Here is a 20,612-nt window from a genome sequence, read left to right as displayed (position 1 = left end):
TGCATTTGAAAACTCGAAACTTGACATTCTGCATAATGAGTACTTTTACTTTTGGTACTTTAAGTACATTTTGATACCAATACTTTTGTACTTTTACTCAAGTACATTCTTAATTTCTGGACTTTTGCTTGTAACAGAGTATTTCTACATTGCAGTATTGATACTTTTACTTAAGTAAAGAATTTGAGTACTTTTTCCACCACTGGTCATGACATCATGTCTGAAGTCTCCTCCAACTCTGATGTAACTGATGTAATGATGTCACGGTGGAACTGAACTTAGATCCATTTGAACTATTTAAACCCTACAATATATACTTTGTTGACTGGGGCCCCCCAGGGGTCTGTACTTTTCCCTCTACACCAAATATCTTTGTTGAAAATAGCCAATATACAAACTGAATGTTCTCCTATTATGATATGCCCAGAATAGGGACACTAGGGTAACCCTGTGTGTCCATTCAGCTTCACAACAATGTACTGTATACTGTAGCAGAAAGACTAACAGGTTGATATTTGATAATGATGATGACACACATTCCCTCAAGCTTTTCACCATTTAAGACATGACATACAAGACATGATTTACTGACAGTCCTCCTCCATGTCTACACTTATTTATTAGTTCAACAATATGAGGAAATACATACAACACTATCAATAGATGGAATTAAACAAACATTACATTTAGAAAGATACTACAGCAGTGGTCGGCAACGGCTCACAGGCTTGAAGAGCCACCCCATCAATAATATCTGGCCCACCAGATTATTTTGATAAAATAGCAATATGCATTTATTTATTTTTACAATATCAGACATATCAATCACAAATAAGCTATCATTATAGCTTTAATAAAGACTCTATCCCCACTTGAAGAATGTGAATTATACTTTTATCCATGTTGAGACTAGTGAGTAGGCTACAATCAATTTTGATGCAGCCACAGAGCGGTCCCAGCGTCCCACTGTCACACAGCTGACCTGCTGCTGTGTGTATACTGCGCTGTCAGTGCTTCTGCTTCAATCTTGCGCTTCCCTGCCTCTCTGTCTTTGGTGGAAAGTAAGACCACTTTCAAGGTGCCATGATTCGTCTTGTGGCGTTATATAAAATTGCAATTTAGTGCAGAATACAACAGGTTTTCATTGATGCAACCAGGTTGAATGAACGCAGGAATGGACAGCAAACTTGTCCAAATTCCTCTTTAGATGCCCCCTAACTTTGCAGATTAAATGTTTAGCGAACTCAAGCAAGAACCCAGTTTATGCTCCGTTGTACAACGGTGTCGTGCCCCAAATAAAGCCAATCTACAAAATGTATGATAAATTATGCTTAATAACGCAATGTGTTGCATGTCTGTGTAGCAGGATGGGCGTTGGCTCCCACTCTACCCATGGCCGATCCTCCGCCCACTCATCAGTGGGCTGATTGGCAACAGTATAAAAGCAACACACCTCCAAACACAGTTAGCTGTCTGTCCCCTCCACACTGGTCTATAGACCCCTTACAGACGACGTCACACTGATAAGAGCCAGTATGCGTGCAACCAGTATGCGTGCAATGAAACCCATTCTATCAGGTCTCGCTAGGACGCTCCTCACTAGCCAACACACAAGAGGGGGTTGGGCTGTGCTGAAACCAGCGCAGCCCAAAACAACAGGTTGGGAATTGATTGCGTGAAACAATCACCTGTTCGTCCAGTCTCAATGTTAGTAAACAAATAATTGGTCTATGATCCGTCCAGGCTGGCCTGTTGGGCTCGCCTGTGTTCACATCGCGCATCAGCGCAGGTATGTCTCTCCATCTTGCTGTTTATGCACTACTGTCTTATGCTGCGTAGAGCATGGTCTTGAACTTGACCGTCTGTGTCCTCTGTAGCCCCAGTGTGTCTACCCCTCCTGTTGGCGTTCTGCGCAGAGTGTGCGTGTTGCTTCACGCTGCACCACGGCCACGGGTACGTTGGTGGTCCTCCCTCTCCGCAGTATAACAAGTTCATTTTATGTCAGACAGACACTATAATAATCATGGCCTTTATTATTATTATTACTACAGTTTATTCCTACCGGTGTCCGCTGCTGCAAGCGGGCCATTGTGCTTCCGCCTTTGCTGCATAGCGGTACGTTAATGTCTGTCTCTCTGCTCCTGTCTTAATGAACATTAGTATTATACATTGGTAGAATGACACGGCCATTTATCGTTTCAGGCACCATGATACCTGCTGCTGCTTTGCGGGATTTGAATACCTGCACGCATTAAGAACTCTCGTACACTGACGCTCCACGCTGAGGTTCCCCTCCAGCCGAGCCAATGCCCTTATATGGGTTAACGCACTCCTTGCTGACGCATTGGTCCACACTTCCAGGCTCACAACCAGTCTCCCTGTTTATTTCGTTTATTTAGTGTTATTGCCTGTTTTGTTTATTTCGTTGTTGTTGTTTATTTCTTATTTGGTATTGCTTATTTTGTGTTTACTTGGTTTTGTCTATTTCCTGCAGGCTACAGACAGCACTCTATTATAATACATTTATATATATATATATATACTCTATAGATATATATGATACCAATAAGTAAATCTATTTTCCTGACACTGCCTAAAGCTTGATTTCCTGTCTTGCAGGCCTGTGGCTGGGGAACCCTTGGTGCGAGGGAGCAGGTGACGGCTGCCCAGTTGGGTTGTGGTAATTCCCCTCCCCCCTGTTGCTGTGCTTTTAGTGTGAAGTCATTTTAGTTAGGTATTGCTGTGCCATATTGGGGTGCCCCTCCTCTGGGTCAGCCGGCCTGTTCATCCTCCCCCTTAACCCCCAGCACTGGCCCTATATAGGCAAATAGGTTTTATGAAGAAGTGCATTATCCTATTGTTTTAGCTAATGAATGTCAAGCTCTTTTATTATTGAGGTTTTAATACAATAAAGCTTTTTGTACCTTTTGTATAAACACTGTTTCTGCCTTTAAATTAATTGTACAAACAAACTTGTGCGAGGAGCAATATATGTTCAGGCGGTTGGTTTATATTATACCTATTTTCTGGTTTATATTATACATATTTCCTGGGGTGCAACTCCCCAGGTGGCGTAGTTGGCTATATAGATATATTAATTCATACCGCCCTGCTACATCTGCACTGCAACACATTCACGTTATTAGAATGAGTTAAGCTCCTCCTGCCTGGTCAGTCCATAAATTCATTATTCACAATAACGTTAGTGTTACGGCTCAGTCCTCCTCACCTTCACATTCACGGCTCATCCTCCCTCACTGACTCCATGGCTCAACTCAGCGCACCTGCTCTCCCTCACCAATCTCCACACCTGCCTTTCATTCTACAATCAACTGCTGCCACTACAAAAGCCCAGTCTGCACTTTACTCCTCGCCAGAGCTTCACCTGTCAACACGTATGGTAAAGTACAGCTTTTCCCAGTTGTAGTGCAAGTTTAGTCTTACACTGCTATTTGCCAAGCTGTTTTTGTCTTTACGCAGATTTACCCCCAGCCAGTTGCACCACCTCACACTAAGTTCAAACTTAACCCATTCAATCCGGGACGCATCTCGGTCATTTTAGATTTCTTTGGCTATTCAAAAATAGCAGATATACAAGCTCATAGTGCGGCACCGAGTGCCGCACTATGAGCTTGTAGATCTGCCATTTTTTGAAAAATCGTGAAAATGTGTGCAAATATTTGAATATATATATATATATATATATATATATATATATATATATATATATATAATTTTTTTTTTATTTTTTTTTAAATGTATATATTTAGAAAAAAAAAAAAAAAAAAAAATATATATATATATATATATATATATATATATATATATATATATATATATATATATATATATATATATATATATATATATATATTTAAAGATTTGCAAACATTTTCCCTTTTTAAAAAAAGAATAGCAGATCTACATGGTCATAGCGCGGCACTCGGTGCCGCGCTATGAGCTTGTATATCTGCTATTTTTGAATAGCCAAAGAAATCTAAAATGACAGATACTTTCCCGGCTAAATGGCTTAAATGGCTTTTTTAAAGCTATAACTAGGCTAAGTTTGAATTTAGTGTGCGGTGGTGCAACTGGCCCCTGTGGTGGTTATTTATTTGTCACTAAACCTGCCTCTCCTCTCCAGTCTTCCAGATCCCCAGCTGAGCTGTGCCACCACGGAGCCACCAACCCACACTCACTCCACTACCTTTTCCCCATAAACATCATTGAATAAATATGCCCACGGGCTTCACCTAAACCTACGTCTCCTCTTGCTGTGCGCTTGGGTCACACACATTCACCAGCCATTACAGTTAGGGGGGGGAAAGAGCTTGTTTAGTTTATTAAGCCACCACACCTCCTTTTTTCAGTAAAATAAAATACTATAAATGTCTTTAAATTAGACTTTATTATATGTTCTGGCCCACTAATGCCTTAGTGTACTACAGTAACACTACTTTATAGTGTATGCATCCATCGCCTCCTCCGTATGCCTCATTTATTTTGCCTTGGTTGTGGGCAGCCTTGCACTGAAAATAACAGATCTACTCACAATGAGCACTGTAATGCATTGTGACTTGTAGATCTGCCATTTCAAGTGCATGACATGGACACAACCATGTATAAATCAGCTTTTACAGTTTGTCCATGTGTCACCATCACTTCAGAGCTTCTCTGTAAATGGCTGTGTTCCATCTTCTCATTACCCCAGCAACCATCAGGCCTCACTTATACATACCCACTGAAAGTTGACGATATACAAACTCTCAACCTGTTGCAACACTTTGTGTTGTTGTGACTTGTTAGCTTGTAGATCTGTGATTTTCTAGATTTTCAACCATATATAGTATAAATCAGGTTTCACTCTGAGTTGCGCATGAGGACGGATCCATCTTCATCGTCATGGAAACGAGAGTCATCTGCATCACAGCCGAGGTCAATCCACAACCTGAATGAAGAATTATGACATTCAAGACAATGTTTGTTTGTTTAGGATCCACCATTAGCAGCAGCATAGCAGCATGTATTATTCCTGGGCTCCACAAACATCTTTTCATTGTGATAGTGTTGCATAACTTGTCAACATCATAATAAGACATCATAATGCATAACATTACAAAACAAAAACAACTTGCAGTTCAATAATCCAAACATATGAGTATATAACAATCCAGAATGTATTCACATTTTTCATACACTCTTAATACATCTAATGACATTTCAATAATTGTATTGTTATTATAACATTTTAATACAGAGAACTTGATTAATCAATTCCTATAGTCAAAATATGGTATTATAATAAATAATTAAACTTAATGTGTTTTCTTGTGTGATATGTCTGGGGAGTAGATTAATGCATAGCTCATAAAGATTTGTTTAATTGAGAGTAATCATGTTTGTAAAAAAAAAAAAGATTATATATTATATCAAATAAAAGGAGTTTTCCTAACAGAGATACTTCTTATAAATTCAAGTAATGAATATGTGTATACACAACCAAGATAGAAAAGTATGCGTACCAACTACATTAGTTCTGTATTCACAATGGCTTGCTAAACCTGCTGCTCTGTTTGGTACCATTTGTAAATGCTTTATTTTATCCATTGTAGCATTATACCATACTGCTGATAAATAATCAAGATTTTTTTAATCAAGAGGTTTGTGTTAGAAATTGTGCACGCTTTAATTAGAAAAATAATTCCATCCAAGTACTATCGTTGCATTTTGTTCATGATCATGCATTGTATATAATAATTCCTAGGAGATTGATCTGGACTTAATTAATAATTTCTGCAAATATTTAAAACTAGTTTCCTACTAATGTGCCGTTCACACCAAGCATGACAAGTATACTAATACTATAAATATGTTGTTTTGAAAATAGTGGAGTGGAAGGCAGAGTGATCTAAGCTATTGTTGGACTCACTTTCAGAGTCATTTTATGAGTGATAGAAATATTGACAGGCAATCAAACTCCATCAGAAGAACATCTGGGATGTCTCACCCTCAGAAGGTTTTGTTATTAACTAAGAGGAGGAGACAATTATGAATAGCTATGCTAGCTGGTAGTAGGCTACAAGTATATGTGACATTACCTCACGTAGGCTACAACTATCTCGCATCCTTATAATTAATAATCAGAGTCAGATTATCTGTATATACTTTAAGTTATTGTTCATCAGTCATTGTGTATGCTCACATGATTATTATTATTATTATTATAGTAGTTATCATGCTTGGTGTGACTGGTCCTTAAGAGAGTGATTTGAAGCAAACAGAATGATAGGCTATAAGCCTAATTAACATTCAGGACTAATTTACTTTTTCTACTTAAAATATAATATTCTAGACTTTTCATTAAAAAATAGACGGATTTCCGCGCGACGTCATCACAGAGCAGAATGCGCAATCTGCGCATGCTCGGGGGAAACGAATTGTTGCGCCGTTCACTGTTGTTGTGTTCGGGAGTTAGATAGCCATAATTCTGCTATTATAGGCATAATAGGCATAATGCTGCTATTATATACAAACAGATCCAACTTCCGACAAATCATTTTTATTGAGTAAACAAGGTATTACAAACTGCATAATTTAATCTACTTTCATTAAACCCGGTGAAGATCATTTCTTTTATGAATGGACATTTGACCAGAGCTGCTGCGGGTAATGGCGCCCTCTATAGGCTTCCCCCTCCTCTGCGTGGTCATATCCTCTCATGTTTACTAACAGGAAACCTGTCTATTCAATTAATGATCAAAAGCTAGGACAGCATTCACTGTTTTCTTCTCTTGGGTTTCTCTCAGTCAAGCATCTGTTATTTGAGTCGTACTGTAGCTCTTCCCTTCTCAATATATGTTGAAAAACACTGGTTAAATTAAAACATTTGATCTGGTCACAAAATATCCTTTCCTTATTTAAAAAGAAAAAAATGTAATAAACTTATAGGATGACTATTATATCCAGAGAATGGTCCATTATACATTTTTAAGCAGTGCTATAATTGTAGCAATTTTCCATACATGTAGTATTTGGAATTTCTTATTCCAAATAACATTGATGTATTATTTCGAATAATATGAACACCAATCAATAATCGCAATATCGCATACATCTATACAATATGCACTTAGAGTATAATACTGTACTGTTCTGAATTTATATTAACACAAGTCTTCCTGTGAAATTACACATTGGTCATGATTTGCAGGTAAACACTCCTCACACTCCTTTTTGAAGAGCCGTCATTATTCTCAGTTGGAGAGAGTGAATCATTATTAAATATAGTTGGGTTTACCTGTCAGCATCATGTGTTAGTGGCAGCGGTGGCCTAGTGGTTAGAGGGGCGGCCTTGATACCGGAAGGTCCCTAGTTCGATTCCCCAATTCATCACATCAATCATGAATCACCGCTGAATAGCCCTTGAGCAAGGCTTCCATGCAGGGTCCGGCTGGAAACAAGTTTCGTACTTAGTCCGACACCCTGGGTAAACAACAAACTTTGCTTTGCTTTGTAAAATCAGAGCCTTCGCTGCCAGCTGATATCCAGCTCTCAGGGTCACATTCTTCACTTCACGTTCCTGAAAAACACACATAGAGATGGAGGAACAACATGAACACAGTAGAGAATGGAGGAAGACGAACACAGCTGTAAAACATGATTACATAATGGTTTAGTTTGTATGAAGAGCATCTATGCGTAGCCTATAAAATATTTATTTCAGAGAATATTTTACTAAAATCAACATTATTCTTTTGAAGCTGTGTTGACTTGTATGTGAAGTATAATGGAGATCACTATTTAATTTCAGCCAAAGGAGACATAGAGCTTCAGTGCAGTAGCCAATATTCCCTCAAGCAGTCACTTGTCAATATGGAACCACATTGTGATTTGTGCAGCTTAATTCATAAACTGCTTATTATTGATAGCTACAATTTAGACATGGAAGCCATGCAGTTTGTGTTGTTGCCCCCTAAAGTCAATTGGCCCTGTGACATTAAACTTCTTCCTTCTTTGTTCCCCATTTCCATTAACAGTTGTGTGATTTAGAATCAGAATGGTGAAATGGAAAACATCTATTCTACAACACTAATGGACTGATATATACTGCCACCTTCTGGTGGAACAGGTAAACTGTAGTGCCTCCAGTAATAGGCACTGCACTGAGTTGTTGCTGTAGTGTGGATGCTAGCCAGGCTGTCATGGATGGGGGTGGGTGAAAGACTGGCATGCAGCCTTATTCTGTTTTTAGAATGTGTATTCCTCACAGAAACCCGTCAGTTTGTTTTTACAGCTGTGCAAATGAAAGACATGAAGAACAACGTTTTTCTGTTTATGATCTCAAACCAGCATTTATGGGGCTTTTTAAACAATCTGCAGGAACTCAGAGTAGTAGTGTGTGTGTGTGTGTGTGTGTGTGTGTGTGTGTGTGTGTGTTTTAACCCGGACGAGAGAGGGGGATGGACACAGGCAGCGTTGCCATGTCCGCTTAGTATAAGCGACTGTGTGCTTGTTTTTCTGTGAAGTTGCTTGTAAATGTTGTTTAAACCAGTGGTTCCAAAATATTTTCATGTGAAGGACCCCCCAAATTAATATGTAATAATTATCTAAGAACCCCCCCCCCCCCCCGATCTAAAAATATGTTGTGCCAGTGCCCCCCCCCCCCCCCCAGCCCCATACAAGATTTTTGTTGATTGATTGATGTACTTTATTTAGTAAGACATGAGAACAACAGTACATGGAAGTACAAATTCACAATACAAGGTCTACTAAACTGGAAGACTCATAAAAGCACTGAGCTTGTTTCAAATGAGTTCCCCATGCACACAAATCATGATACATATAAGAGACAGACAGATATACACAACTACTATAGAATGTCATACAATCAGTTTACCGGTTACTGGTATGAAGAGTGAGAAATATGTACAAAAGGAGAAGGAGAGAGGGGGGGGGTAGGGGGGTAGGTTAGTAGGACTTAGACAGGGGCCATTTTCCAATTGCAGCCTCCTGAAGGTGTATCTTTAGGGCTGTTTTGAAAGAGAGTAGGGTTTTACACTCCTTTACTCCTTTTGGTAGGGCGTTCCACATTTTTGATGAATAGCATGAGAACGAGTTACTTCCCTTTGTTGAGCCAAAAAAGGGTTGGACAAGGTTTGTGGAGCTTCCTCTGGTATTGTGATCATGGACATCATTAACATTTTGGAAGTATTTTGACAAATACAGGGGGATCCCAATGTTGTGATATATCTTGAAGACCAGGCCCATAGCAAGTTGCTGTACTCTGTCCGCAACCCTAAGCCATCCAATCCTATCAAAATGATCAGGGTTAGATGGGTTTTGTAATTGAGGCCAAGAAGTAGCCTTACAAGTTTGTTTTGGGATGTTTGGAGCCTTGTTTTTAAGGCCTTGGAGGTGTTGTGATACCACGAAGTACATGCATAATCGTAATGACCTTGTATGAGGGCCACTGCAAGAGTCTTCAGAGTCTTCTTACTGACTTTACGATCAATACTCCGCAAATAGCGTGTTTTTTTGTGGACCGTTTTGATCGTTTTTTCAGCATTTTTGTCACCAGAGAGGTCAGCCTCCAAGATAGAGCCCAGGTAGGTAATTTCGTTTTTTCTTTTGATGATATCATCACCCGCTTTGATCGTGAAGCTCTCTGCCTTTCTGAGGTTAGGAGTGGACCCAAAGAGGATGCATTCCGTTTTGCCCAGGTGTAATGAGAGCTTGTCGGAGAGCCAGATGCAGATCTTGTTGAGTTCAGAGCTGAGAGTTTTCTCAACCTGTTAAATTATTAAAAAAATATTCCACATCTTTCACATTTTTCAAGATTTGGTTTGAAAATAGCTGATCTACAAGCAGATCGGCTATTTCCAAATAGTGCTCACGTAGCTGTACCTTTTTAACTCTATGAGCTGTACCTATGGGCTTGTTTTCATAGACCTAGTTGCTTATTTCTAACGCAACATCTGGCAACGCTGACTTCCGGCATAGTGGTGGTAGCCAATGAAACAAGCGCTCCAAACACGGCTCCGGCCACAGCAAATCACCGAGCAGCTTTGAACTCCTCCCCCGAGGCAAATCATCCAATCAGAGAGTAGTACGGCCAAAAACATGGTCCGGGGTAAACAAGTCCATACGTAGTACCATGTGGAGAGAGACTACTAGAACATAGTGATCCATGTTATAACAATCCACCATTAAAACAATGAGTCTCTTACCTCGCTCTGCTGAGGAGTTCAGCTCTGCAGAATACTGGGAACGCTTCTTCAAGAAGCGTGGAGACAAGGCCTTTGAGTGGTATGGAGATTATAACACCCTGTGTGGGGTGCTGCATAAATACATCAAAACACAAGATAAGGTAAATATTAACAAAACCCCTCTTTGACAGGCCTAGCATGATTCAAGTTTATTGTGTTGATCTGTCAGCCCTTACTGGCACATTATACATGTAGTGTATAAATACCAGATGTGGAAAAGGTACTCATATTTCTTACTTAAGTAAATAAAGTATCAAACTGCAAGATAGAAATACTCTGTTTGTTACAAATAAAAGTCTGGAATTCACTTGAGTAAAAGCACAAAAGTATTTATTGGCATCAAAATGTACTCAAAGTACCAAAAGTAGAAAGTACTCAATTGTGCAGAATGTCCCATTTCAAGTTTTCAAATGTATTAAAATCTTTTGAAAATATATCTACAAGCTCACTAATGCCTCGCATGGCGAAGCATTGTGAGCTTGTAGATCTGCGATTTTCAAATGGCCAATATGTAAGTAGGGCCGATCGAAGTGGTTAATGTATGTTTTGTAATAATAATCCAAATCTACAAAGTAACTAGTAACTAACGTTTTCAAAAAGAATTAGTGGAGTAAACAATATTTGCCTCTGAGATGTAAAAGTGGAGTGGAATAAAAGTATTCTCAAGTATACTCAAGTACAAATACTCAAATACCTCAAAATGGTACTTAAGTACAGTACTTGAGTACATGTACTTTAGTTACCTTCCACCACTGAATGTATGTAGTGTACTATCCTGCACGACAGGCCCAGAACAATGTATTCATTAGCACTGTGTTCTGTTGTTCAGGTGCTGGTGGTTGGTTGTGGTAATTCAGAGCTTAGTGAACAGCTCTATGATGTGGGCTACAAACATCTGACCAACATTGACATCAGTGAGACGGTGGTGACCCATATGAACCAGCGAAATGCCGAGCGACGCCCGGACCTGACTTACCAGCAAGTGGACGCCACGCACACGCCCTACGAGGATGCCAGCTACCAAGCCACGTTGGACAAGGGCACCCTGGACGCCATGGCGTCTGAGGAGGAAGGGGCGCTCGCCAAGAGAATGCTCACCGAGGTGAGAGACCTTAGGATTAGAATGTTACTGTCTAAACACACGGGTGTACGGAATGCATAGCATGCAAGCAGTGTTGATTTCGTCGACTAAAACTATGACGAGAAATGTTCGTCGACTACCTTTTTTCACTGACGAAAACGAAATAAAAACTAAGCTATGATGACTAAAACTAAGACTAAATATATTGACAATTTCATCAACAAATAAAAACTAGACTAAAGTGTTAGAGAGGGACTTAGTGGAGAAGAGATCCAGTAGAACTTAAAGACAAGGCAGATTTTCAGCATGCAACCGAGTGTAAAATCAGCCATTACGACGCCATCAAGGCACCGCCACAATACATTTTAGTCGACTAAATCAACTGTAGATTTAGTCGACTATAATCTTATGATATTTAGTCGACTGAAACTAGACAAAAACTAAAACATTTCAGATGACTAAAATATGACGAAAACTAAAAAAAAATTTGCTGTCAAAATCAGCACTAGCTGCAAGCAACTCTTAGATTCTATTTTTAATATCTGGAATCTAGAGATGCAATAACAGCCCTTGACAGCCAATACATCAAAACGGAAAAGTCCTATCTGATTGTATTAAACAACGTTAAACTCAGCAACATTACAGCTGTACGGAAAGCTTGAATTATCCTCTTTATATCTGCAAAGTTTTTGTTTCATTAAAATCCATCATAGGCATGTTATGAGCTACTTTCTGTCAATAAATTCTGTGCAGGTGATAATTTTTCTAAGTGTTGGAGTTTGGAAGCGCTTGTTTTCAATAACGCAACGTCCTGCTGCCTCCCGCATTATGTGCATTTCGAAACAGGTGGTACGCACTACGCAGGACCATTGAGTGATTTCCCACAAGCGCTTCCAAACTCCAACACTTAGAAATATTATCACCTCCTGCACGGAATTTCTTGACAGAAAGTAGCTCATAACATGTCTACGGTGGATTTTTATGAAACAAAAACTTTGCAAGCTTTCCGTACAGCTGCAACGTTGGTGACTCTAGATTCCAGATATTAAAAATGGAATCTAAGAGTTGCTTGCGGCTACGGAATGCAGGTGAAACGTTTATAACGGAGTTATAATATATGTATTGTTTAATAGATATCGGGTCTGGTGTGATATGTTGGCATGCAAGTCAGAAATCCAGGCAACTCTCATGGTAATAATAGAGAATGATCAACATTATTGTGTACATTTTCTTTCCTCACAATATTTGTTCATTTCATTTTTCTTGCAGGTTGGCCGTGTGTTAAGTGTAGGTGGCAGGTACGTCTGTGTGACGCTGGCCCAGGAGAGCGTGATCAGGCTGGCCGTGGAGCACTTTGTTCAGATGGGCTGGGCGGTGAGACTCCACTGTCTGGAGGGAGCGGCGAGTCAGGAGGACTCCTTTGCCCTGCCGGTCTTCGTTCTGATCTGCACCAAGTTCCGACAGCCCATGCCCATGCCTATTCTGGAGCTATGCCTCGGAGAGGACGGAGCCCCGGCCCGCCTCACACAGGTGCCAGAGCTCCTGTCTGCAGTGAAGGAGCGCCAGGCGTACGCCATCCTGAGAAAGAAGCTCCAGACGGGCACGGACGCGACCTCTAACCTCTCGCTCACCCTGTGTGACGTCAAAACGGGTCTGCCCAGATATACTCTCACAGTGCAAGATGGTGCCCCTGGTGCCAAGGTGCCCAGGGCTAATCACTTTGCCATATTTATTGGTGAGTATCGCTGCCTTTGGTCCCAGAAACGACACAGCTTGTTCTCTCTCTCACTCTTACTGGCAAACAATCCAACGTAAAAATGTATAAATAAAGCATAAATACACGTAATAATAATAATGAATTACATTTTTATAGCGCTTTTCCAAGTGCTCAAAGCGCTTTACAATGGTTCATTCATTCATACAGGGGGGGGGGGGCATTGGGACGTGAAGCGGCGAACATTCAACGCCAACGTCCTCACTTTTCCCACATGCAGACTCCAAACCCTTCTTTGTCCTTCGTTCATGGTTGACTTGCAGGGGCGGTGGTCTCAAAAACATAAAGGAAAACTTGCTCGCTGCATAAATATATATGTTTAATTTATATATATATATATATATATATATATATATATATATGTATAATGAGCACAGCACTTTTATGAGCAATTAAAAATAAGGAATTCTATTTTCTTAAGTCTCTGTCTAAGGAGTTTTCCTTAATATTTATGCAGCGAGCGAGTCTTTTTCTGCCAGTTCTGCCTTGAGATTCTGTCACACCTATTGCATAGTGTTGATTTTGACAGCAAATTTTGATTTGGTTTTAGTCAATAGTCTTTTTAATCTAATTCCATTTGGTTTATATTTCAGTCTTCTGAAATGTTTTAGTTTTTGTCTAGTTTTAGTCGACTGAATATCATAAGATTATAGTCCACTAAATCTACAGTTGATTTAGTCGACTATAATGTATTTTGGCGGTGCTTTGATTGATGGCGTCGTAATTGCTGATTTTACACTTGGTTGCATGCTGAAAATAGCAGATCTACAAGCTTGTAGATCTGCTATTTTCAGAGCGCAACACCCACGCGCAGCCAAACATAAAAATGTGTCTAGTTTTTATTTGTTGACGAAATTGTCAAGATATTTACTCTCAGTTTTAGTCATCGTAGCTTAGTTTTTATTCAGTTTTTATTTAGTTTTCGTCAGTGAAAAAAGGCAGTCGACGAACATTTTTCGTCATAGTTTTAGTCGAGGAAATCAACACTGCTATTGCAGTCAACTTGTGATGTTGTCTGACCGCTCCTCTGCTCTGCTTGCCCCTCTAGTCCCACAGGGCAGAGAGACAGATTGGCAGTACGGTTCCAGTGAGGGGCGGAGCCAGCTGGCGACCAGCGCTAACTTCAGACGGCTGGTTGTCGTAGCGATGCACAGGAACCAGGAGTACACAGACATGCAGGCCGTCCAAGCAGAGCTCTCGCCGATGGTGATGGACCTCGCTCCCCCTGGTATGCCAGCCAACCATCAGGTAAAAATAATGCATAATTACTGCACATGTGAAGAATTCTTCACAAAGGAATGCTTACCCCCCAAAATGACTTAAATATGGCTCCAGTATTAAAACAGAAAAACCATATAAAAAACCCCAAAAAAACTCAAGGGTCCTGTATCCAGTCTGTGTCCTCAATACTTCCCTCATGTGTAAACAGTCTCATGCACGAACAAGGAACACCTGGGCATGCGTCACAACAAGCTGTGTTCACATGCATTCGAGGTGTAGCCTGGGATCAATACCTTTTCGGGTTTGTGAACCGGTCGGGAGCGGAAGTAACCCTACGTCACCGGGCGCGTCATCTGCGCGTCATCCGCGTCATCAGGTGGCCGGAAACGCAAATCCGGAAAGACCCAAAATAGGTCCGTCCGCGGGCCTACCTAATAAAATCCTTGATGCAGCATAGTTTAGCTTATTTTTAAAATATAAATGTGAGTGTCTTCCGGAGACTATTTAGCGTCTGTCTACCTTTATTATCCCACGGGGAAATTCTATTCCATTTAAATAGGGATTGGGGAACCAAAACAAAGCGGCTCCGCAAAACCGGATGGGCAGAAAAGATAATTATTATTATAATTTTTTCAGTGGGCGTAGCCTAGACCGGATCACACAGGTCTTTAATAACGAATACCAGGCTTTCCTCTGAGGTGGAAAGACTGGTGACGCAAGGTTATCCGAGGCGTGCTCCACGTTTGTGCGTTTTTCCCGGGAAAGTAAAGTAGAGGGAAAATAGTTTTGGAACTAATGAGGACATGGATACAATGCAGGACACTTGTTGTATTACACTGTGAGAGCTGTGTTGGAGTTAAAAACAGATTTTTTTTATTGTAGTTTGCTGTTGTTAATCCTGACTACCTATGTTCTTTCATTATAAGTATATTCGCTGTGAACAATGAATTCAAGGCTTCACAGGGTGAGTAATTTATAGGTGGCAAAAATATCATTTTGTGCAATAGTTGGAGAATGATAGCCTCCCTGTCTCCATCCAGGTACCCTTCCTGTCAGTGGGTGGTGAGTTGGGTTGGAGAGAAGTGATTAGTAAAGGTGTGAGTGAGCTGAGTGGGGAGTACTCTGTGGAAGATGTGAGAGGAGAGGATGGAGACCTTTATCGCAGACTGGTCTTCCTGTCTAATGCTGGCCTTGTCCAGTCAGAGAGCCGCCTTTCCCCCCCACATACTGGTCAGTCCTCTTCCTTTGTTTTACTGCACTTTTTTCAGCACTGTTCCTGTTGAGCGTAACACTCTAGCAATACATGTTTGACTTATTTGTGTTTTGTACTCACTCCACAGCATCAAGTCACAAAAAGAAGAACAGAAAGAAGGTCAAACCAACAGCCGCTCCTAAAACGTCCTCTACCTCCCTCTCAGTGGACAGTGGCTTCCTTTGCTGTACTCACCATGAAATCATGGTGGCTGGCTTTGCCATGCTTCAGTTGGGAACACCACAGAACAAAGGTGTGTGTGTGCAAGTTGTGATTTTTTTGTTTGTTTTGTGTCTTTGAGTGCCAGCAAGTGACAGCACACTCCTAGACACGATGCAAGGATTTAATGACAACCAATGTTTCGAATATCTTTTTTTAACGCTGTAATGATACCAAAAAGGATTCTTAAAATGAATGTTACACAGTATGACTTGCATGACATGAAGCTCATTCCACCATTGGCTTAAGTATCTTAGAACTCAGAAAAACTCCCTTTTGGGACAATCCTAGAATCTCATATACTGGTGTCGATGAAACATTAAACAGATGGGTTAACAATGGAATTAAGACAGTTCCTGACATATAATGACATGACACCATTGCTAATTTTCAACAATTGACCGAACATTTCCAAAGCATTATTTATTCAAATATTTTCAGATCAGACTCCACATATTTCACCAGAATCCCCATATGAAAAACATTTACTGAACCAATTATCTTCCACTACGAAACGTCTGACATCTGCCATTGGTAATCTGCCACTCTATGATAACATGCCTGTAAAATACTTTGTTGTACTTGCTGGCACAGCTGGGAACAATGTATCGTCCAAAACTGTAAATCTGAAAATTCCCCCTCTCAGAGGCAATGAATTGACATCCAGTACTCCAGAAAAAGATATTATCCAATGTTAGGAGGAAACCAGCAACACATGATAAAATGTGTTTTTGTATCTTTAATACGTATCACTGTGTCCTTGTACTTGTGCAGGGAAATTGATCACCCTTTTCATTTATTAGTGCTCATGTAGAGGTGGAACTTGTACTGTACTTTCTTGGGGTGTGTGTGTGGGCGGGTATTTTTGTTCTATTCTGTTTTGTTTTGATTCTATGTGTCTTTATTTCCTTTTCGTGTATTGTTATTGTTGTCATTAATCTTTACGAAAAAAGAATATACCATCTTTTTATTTTAAATATCACAATGTGCCTGTCTTCTCTGACCAATAACAATGTCCTGCCCCATGTGTCCTCTCCTAGATGTCCCAGTCTCGGTGCTCCTAGTGGGGCTCGGTGGAGGAGGCCTGCCTCAGTTTCTGCGGGACTTTGTCCCCGGTGCCAGCGTTGAGGTCGTGGAGTTGGACCCCGTCATTCTGGACGTAGCAAAGGAATGGTTCGGCTTCCGACCCGACGACCGCTTGACTGTCACGCTTGGCGATGGACTCGAACGCATTGATGCCTTGGCGAACGAAGGTGAGTGTTCGGGACAGGTATCAAGTCACAACGAACCAAAGAGAGAGGGAAGGAAAACGGTATTGGAGGACTGCATAATGCAGTGTTGATTTCGTTGACTAAAACTATGACGAAAAATGTTTGTCGACTACCTTTTTTCACTGATGAAAACGAAATAAAAACCAACTAAAAACTACGCTACGATGACTAAATCTAATATATAATATATTGACAATTTCATCAACAAATAAAAACTAGACTAAACTAAAATGTTAGTGAGGGTTGAGTGGAGAAGAGATCCGATAGAACTAAGACAAGTCATTTTATGTTTGGTTGCGCCCCCGTGTTGCGCTCTGAAAATAGCAGATCTACAAGCTCACAACGCGTCGCGCTGCGACGTGTTGTGAGCTTGTAGATCGGCTATTTTCAACATGCAACCAAGTGACGCCATCAAGGCTATATCAACTGTAGATTTAGTCGACTAAAACTAGACAAAAACTAAATGGAATTTTATTCAAAAGACTGACTAAAACTAAATCAAAGTTTGCTGTCAGAATCAACACTGGAGGAATGCATAATGTGATATTTACAATAATGCAACATTTGTATACTAGTATTTTTCACTCTAAATTGTCTCCATCAGGTGGACGTTTGTTCGACGCCATCATGTTTGACGTGGACAGTAAGGACACCTCTGTGGGTATGAGCTGCCCTCCCGCTGGCTTTGTAGAAATCTCCTTCCTGAAGAAGGTCTTCGGACTGCTAACTCCCAGAGGTACCGTATCAATAACAACACATTTAGCTCCTTCCGTCTGTAGGAATCTGTTATCGTAATACATACATTTTCTCTTGATTTACTTGATTTTAACCCATTAAAACCGGGAAAGCATCTGTGTCATTTCAGATTTTAGCGTTGGCTATTCAAAAATAGCAGATATACAAGCTCACAGCGCGTCGTTTTGTGCCGTGCTGGGAGCTTTTACATCTGCTATTTTTTTTACATTTTTGAAATGTCTTGAAAGTGTTTATTAATTATGCAAAAGTTTGAGAACTACTGATTTAGAAGGCATTTGTAGAATCGGCCTCAGGCCTTAACTCATTCACTGCCAGAATAAATAAATCAATCAATCATCCACTGCCAGCGACTTTTCGATTTTCTTACCTTTTCATGTAGTCACAGAATATTGTATTTATGTCTCCAGTATGATCGATCCCCTGATGGTTGCTAATCACGGAGGGTTTCACTGTGCTTCCGCGAAAAAAAAGAAATGTCATCGCGACCTCCCACTCCCTCGTTATATGCCGTTGAAAATAGCATGTCTCGCCAAAAATATATAGTAAAACACAGGAGCCGAGATACAGAATATTTCCCAAATACTTTAACTAAGAAGAGAATGGAGCAGTACATCTTTGGATCACGTTATCTCCTGGTTCTGTGTGCAAAATTAAAAAAAACACAAAAAGTCTTCCAAGTCGTCCTTGCCAGTCTGGGCCTTTGGAAAGAAATCGTAGTAATCGAAGTCGTCCTATTGCAGTGAATGAGTTAAATGGGTTAAATCTAATACTTTATGTCTCTATGTTCCTCACATTATATTATTTGTTTATTTCATGCTAGTCCCTCGTTTCTTACATCACTGTTCTTCTCCCCCGTCTCTCATTAACCAGGTGTGTTCATGCTGAACCTTGTGTGTCGTGACTCGATGCTGAGGAAGAGCGTGGTGGAGCGCGTGCGTGGCGTGTTCCCCCGCGTGTTCTCCCAGGGGATCGAGGGGGAGGTGAACGAGGTGCTTCTGTGTTCTCGGGCAGAGAAGGAGTCGGAGTCGGAGGAGGACAACCCCCAGACAGTCCCTCTGTTCCTCAACCAGGCAGCCAAGAGTCTGCAGAGTGCGCTATCGAATAACAACTCTCCAGGAACCTCCTCCAGCCCACATATAGACATTGCTGAGATGTTAAAAGGCCTGAAGGTTGCGTGAGGTTTGTGTGTCGCCGAGGAAGATGAGATGAATCAATGACAGTGAGCTGAGAGAAGACGGCAAAAGGGAGATCCTGAATATCAGAGCTTCTCATTCTAACAATAACCATCACTACAGAGACCATGTTGCGAAGGTGCTGAAAACTGAAGGAATAGTTCACCCAAAAAATGACTTACTTTCTATCTATTAGTCACCCCATGGAGACTTGAATTCATGGGTATTTTTTTGTTTTTGTCGTATTCCTAAGCCAATTATTTGAGTCTCCTTTGTGTCTCCTACCGGAACCGCTGCCTACCGGCAAAAACAAAAAAATATCCATGAAATCTAGTCTCCATGGGGTGACTAATCGATAAAAACATTTTTTTTAAATAACTATCCCTGTCTTTAAGAGTTGTGGTAGTGGTATTTTGGTTTTGATAAATACAATGTTGTTTTTATGTCATCATTCTTTTTAGTTTTTCTGCTACCAACATTACATTTAATATTGTGCTCTCTCACACAGAGGGAATCTGGCATGACCCCCCCCTCCCTAATTAAACCATAAATTGGTGACCTATTGTAGTCTATGACTCCGCTCCAGTGCTACTTTTTTCAGCTGCCATTAGGAGTAAAGATGTCTCGCCAGGTGAACAGGTGTGTTATGATTTTAGAGGCACTGGATCAGATTAATCTCTCACAGATTTTGATATACAGTATCACCGATGTTGGTGTAACAGCAATACTAGCTGTCACAGCAATACAATAAAAGCTCAAAGATGTTATGAGAGTCCACCTTTTATAAAAGGTACACCTTGATTGATCCTTCAGAGGACATTCAGTTTCAGTAGATGGTCATACTGAGCGCAGTTGGGGGTTATATGTGTATTGCTCAGGGACAGTTCAACAGGGTGGAACGGGGGGGGGGGGGGGGGGGGCAATCAGTGACCTTCCCATTCCCAGGCAGCCTCTTCTACTGCGGAACTTAGTTTTTTCACACGAGTCATTCTAAATCATGCATTATTTTGTCCTATTAAATCAAATGTATTCTTGTGTCTTTCAGTGTGTGTACATTGTATGCACACACACATACCTACAGTAACTGCAAGGTCATGGGCTCGGAATCGGCTTCATGCAGCATTCCATCTTTTTCTAGATCTTCTCTTGCCTGTCCTCTCAAGGTAGTGCAAACAAAACAAACGCTTCAAAAACATCTTAGATATGTGAGATATTAGCCTGTCTATTTAACCAAGCGTTCTGTTAGTGCATAAAGGGGAAATAATTATTATTTCCTCATTAAGATGCAGATTTGGTCATTATCACTGTGAAAACCGTTGCATATAGAAGCCCCTTCCCCTAATGTTTGATTGATTGATTGAAATTTTTATTAGGCAAAAAGAATGTAAAACAACACAGTTACATTTATAATACTTTTGTCTAAAAGGTCCGGCCAAAAAAGTCCTTGCGGGCTTGTTTCCATTGGGGTCCTTGAATTAATTTCATAGACATATATAGTAGCAACCAAACAGTTCAATAATCAACATAAGAATACAGAGGGGGAAAAAAATACCATTATGTACAAAAAAAAATATATACAAAAAAAAAAAAAAACATTAGAA

General features: G+C 40.4%; 1 protein-coding gene across 1 annotated transcript; it reads left to right on the top strand.

The window, feature by feature from the left end:
- The first annotated feature begins 10,167 nt into the window (after nucleotides 1-10,167).
- Nucleotides 10,168-19,303, top strand: mettl13 (methyltransferase 13, eEF1A lysine and N-terminal methyltransferase). Its single transcript, XM_084067168.1, has 9 exons — nucleotides 10,168-10,366; nucleotides 11,095-11,367; nucleotides 12,616-13,081; nucleotides 14,169-14,368; nucleotides 15,382-15,571; nucleotides 15,682-15,846; nucleotides 16,853-17,065; nucleotides 17,688-17,819; nucleotides 18,710-19,303. Exons 1-9 carry the CDS (start codon nucleotides 10,214-10,216, stop codon nucleotides 19,015-19,017), a joined length of 2,100 nt encoding a protein of 699 aa, XP_083923294.1. The 5' UTR covers nucleotides 10,168-10,213; the 3' UTR covers nucleotides 19,018-19,303.
- Nucleotides 19,304-20,612: the final 1,309 nt, after the last annotated feature.

Source organism: Gymnoscopelus microlampas (assembly GCF_963454915.1).
Source record: "Gymnoscopelus microlampas genome assembly, chromosome: 9".
Lineage (NCBI taxonomy): Eukaryota > Metazoa > Chordata > Actinopteri > Myctophiformes > Myctophidae > Gymnoscopelus > Gymnoscopelus microlampas.
This window is presented reverse-complemented; position numbering and strand designations above follow the sequence as displayed.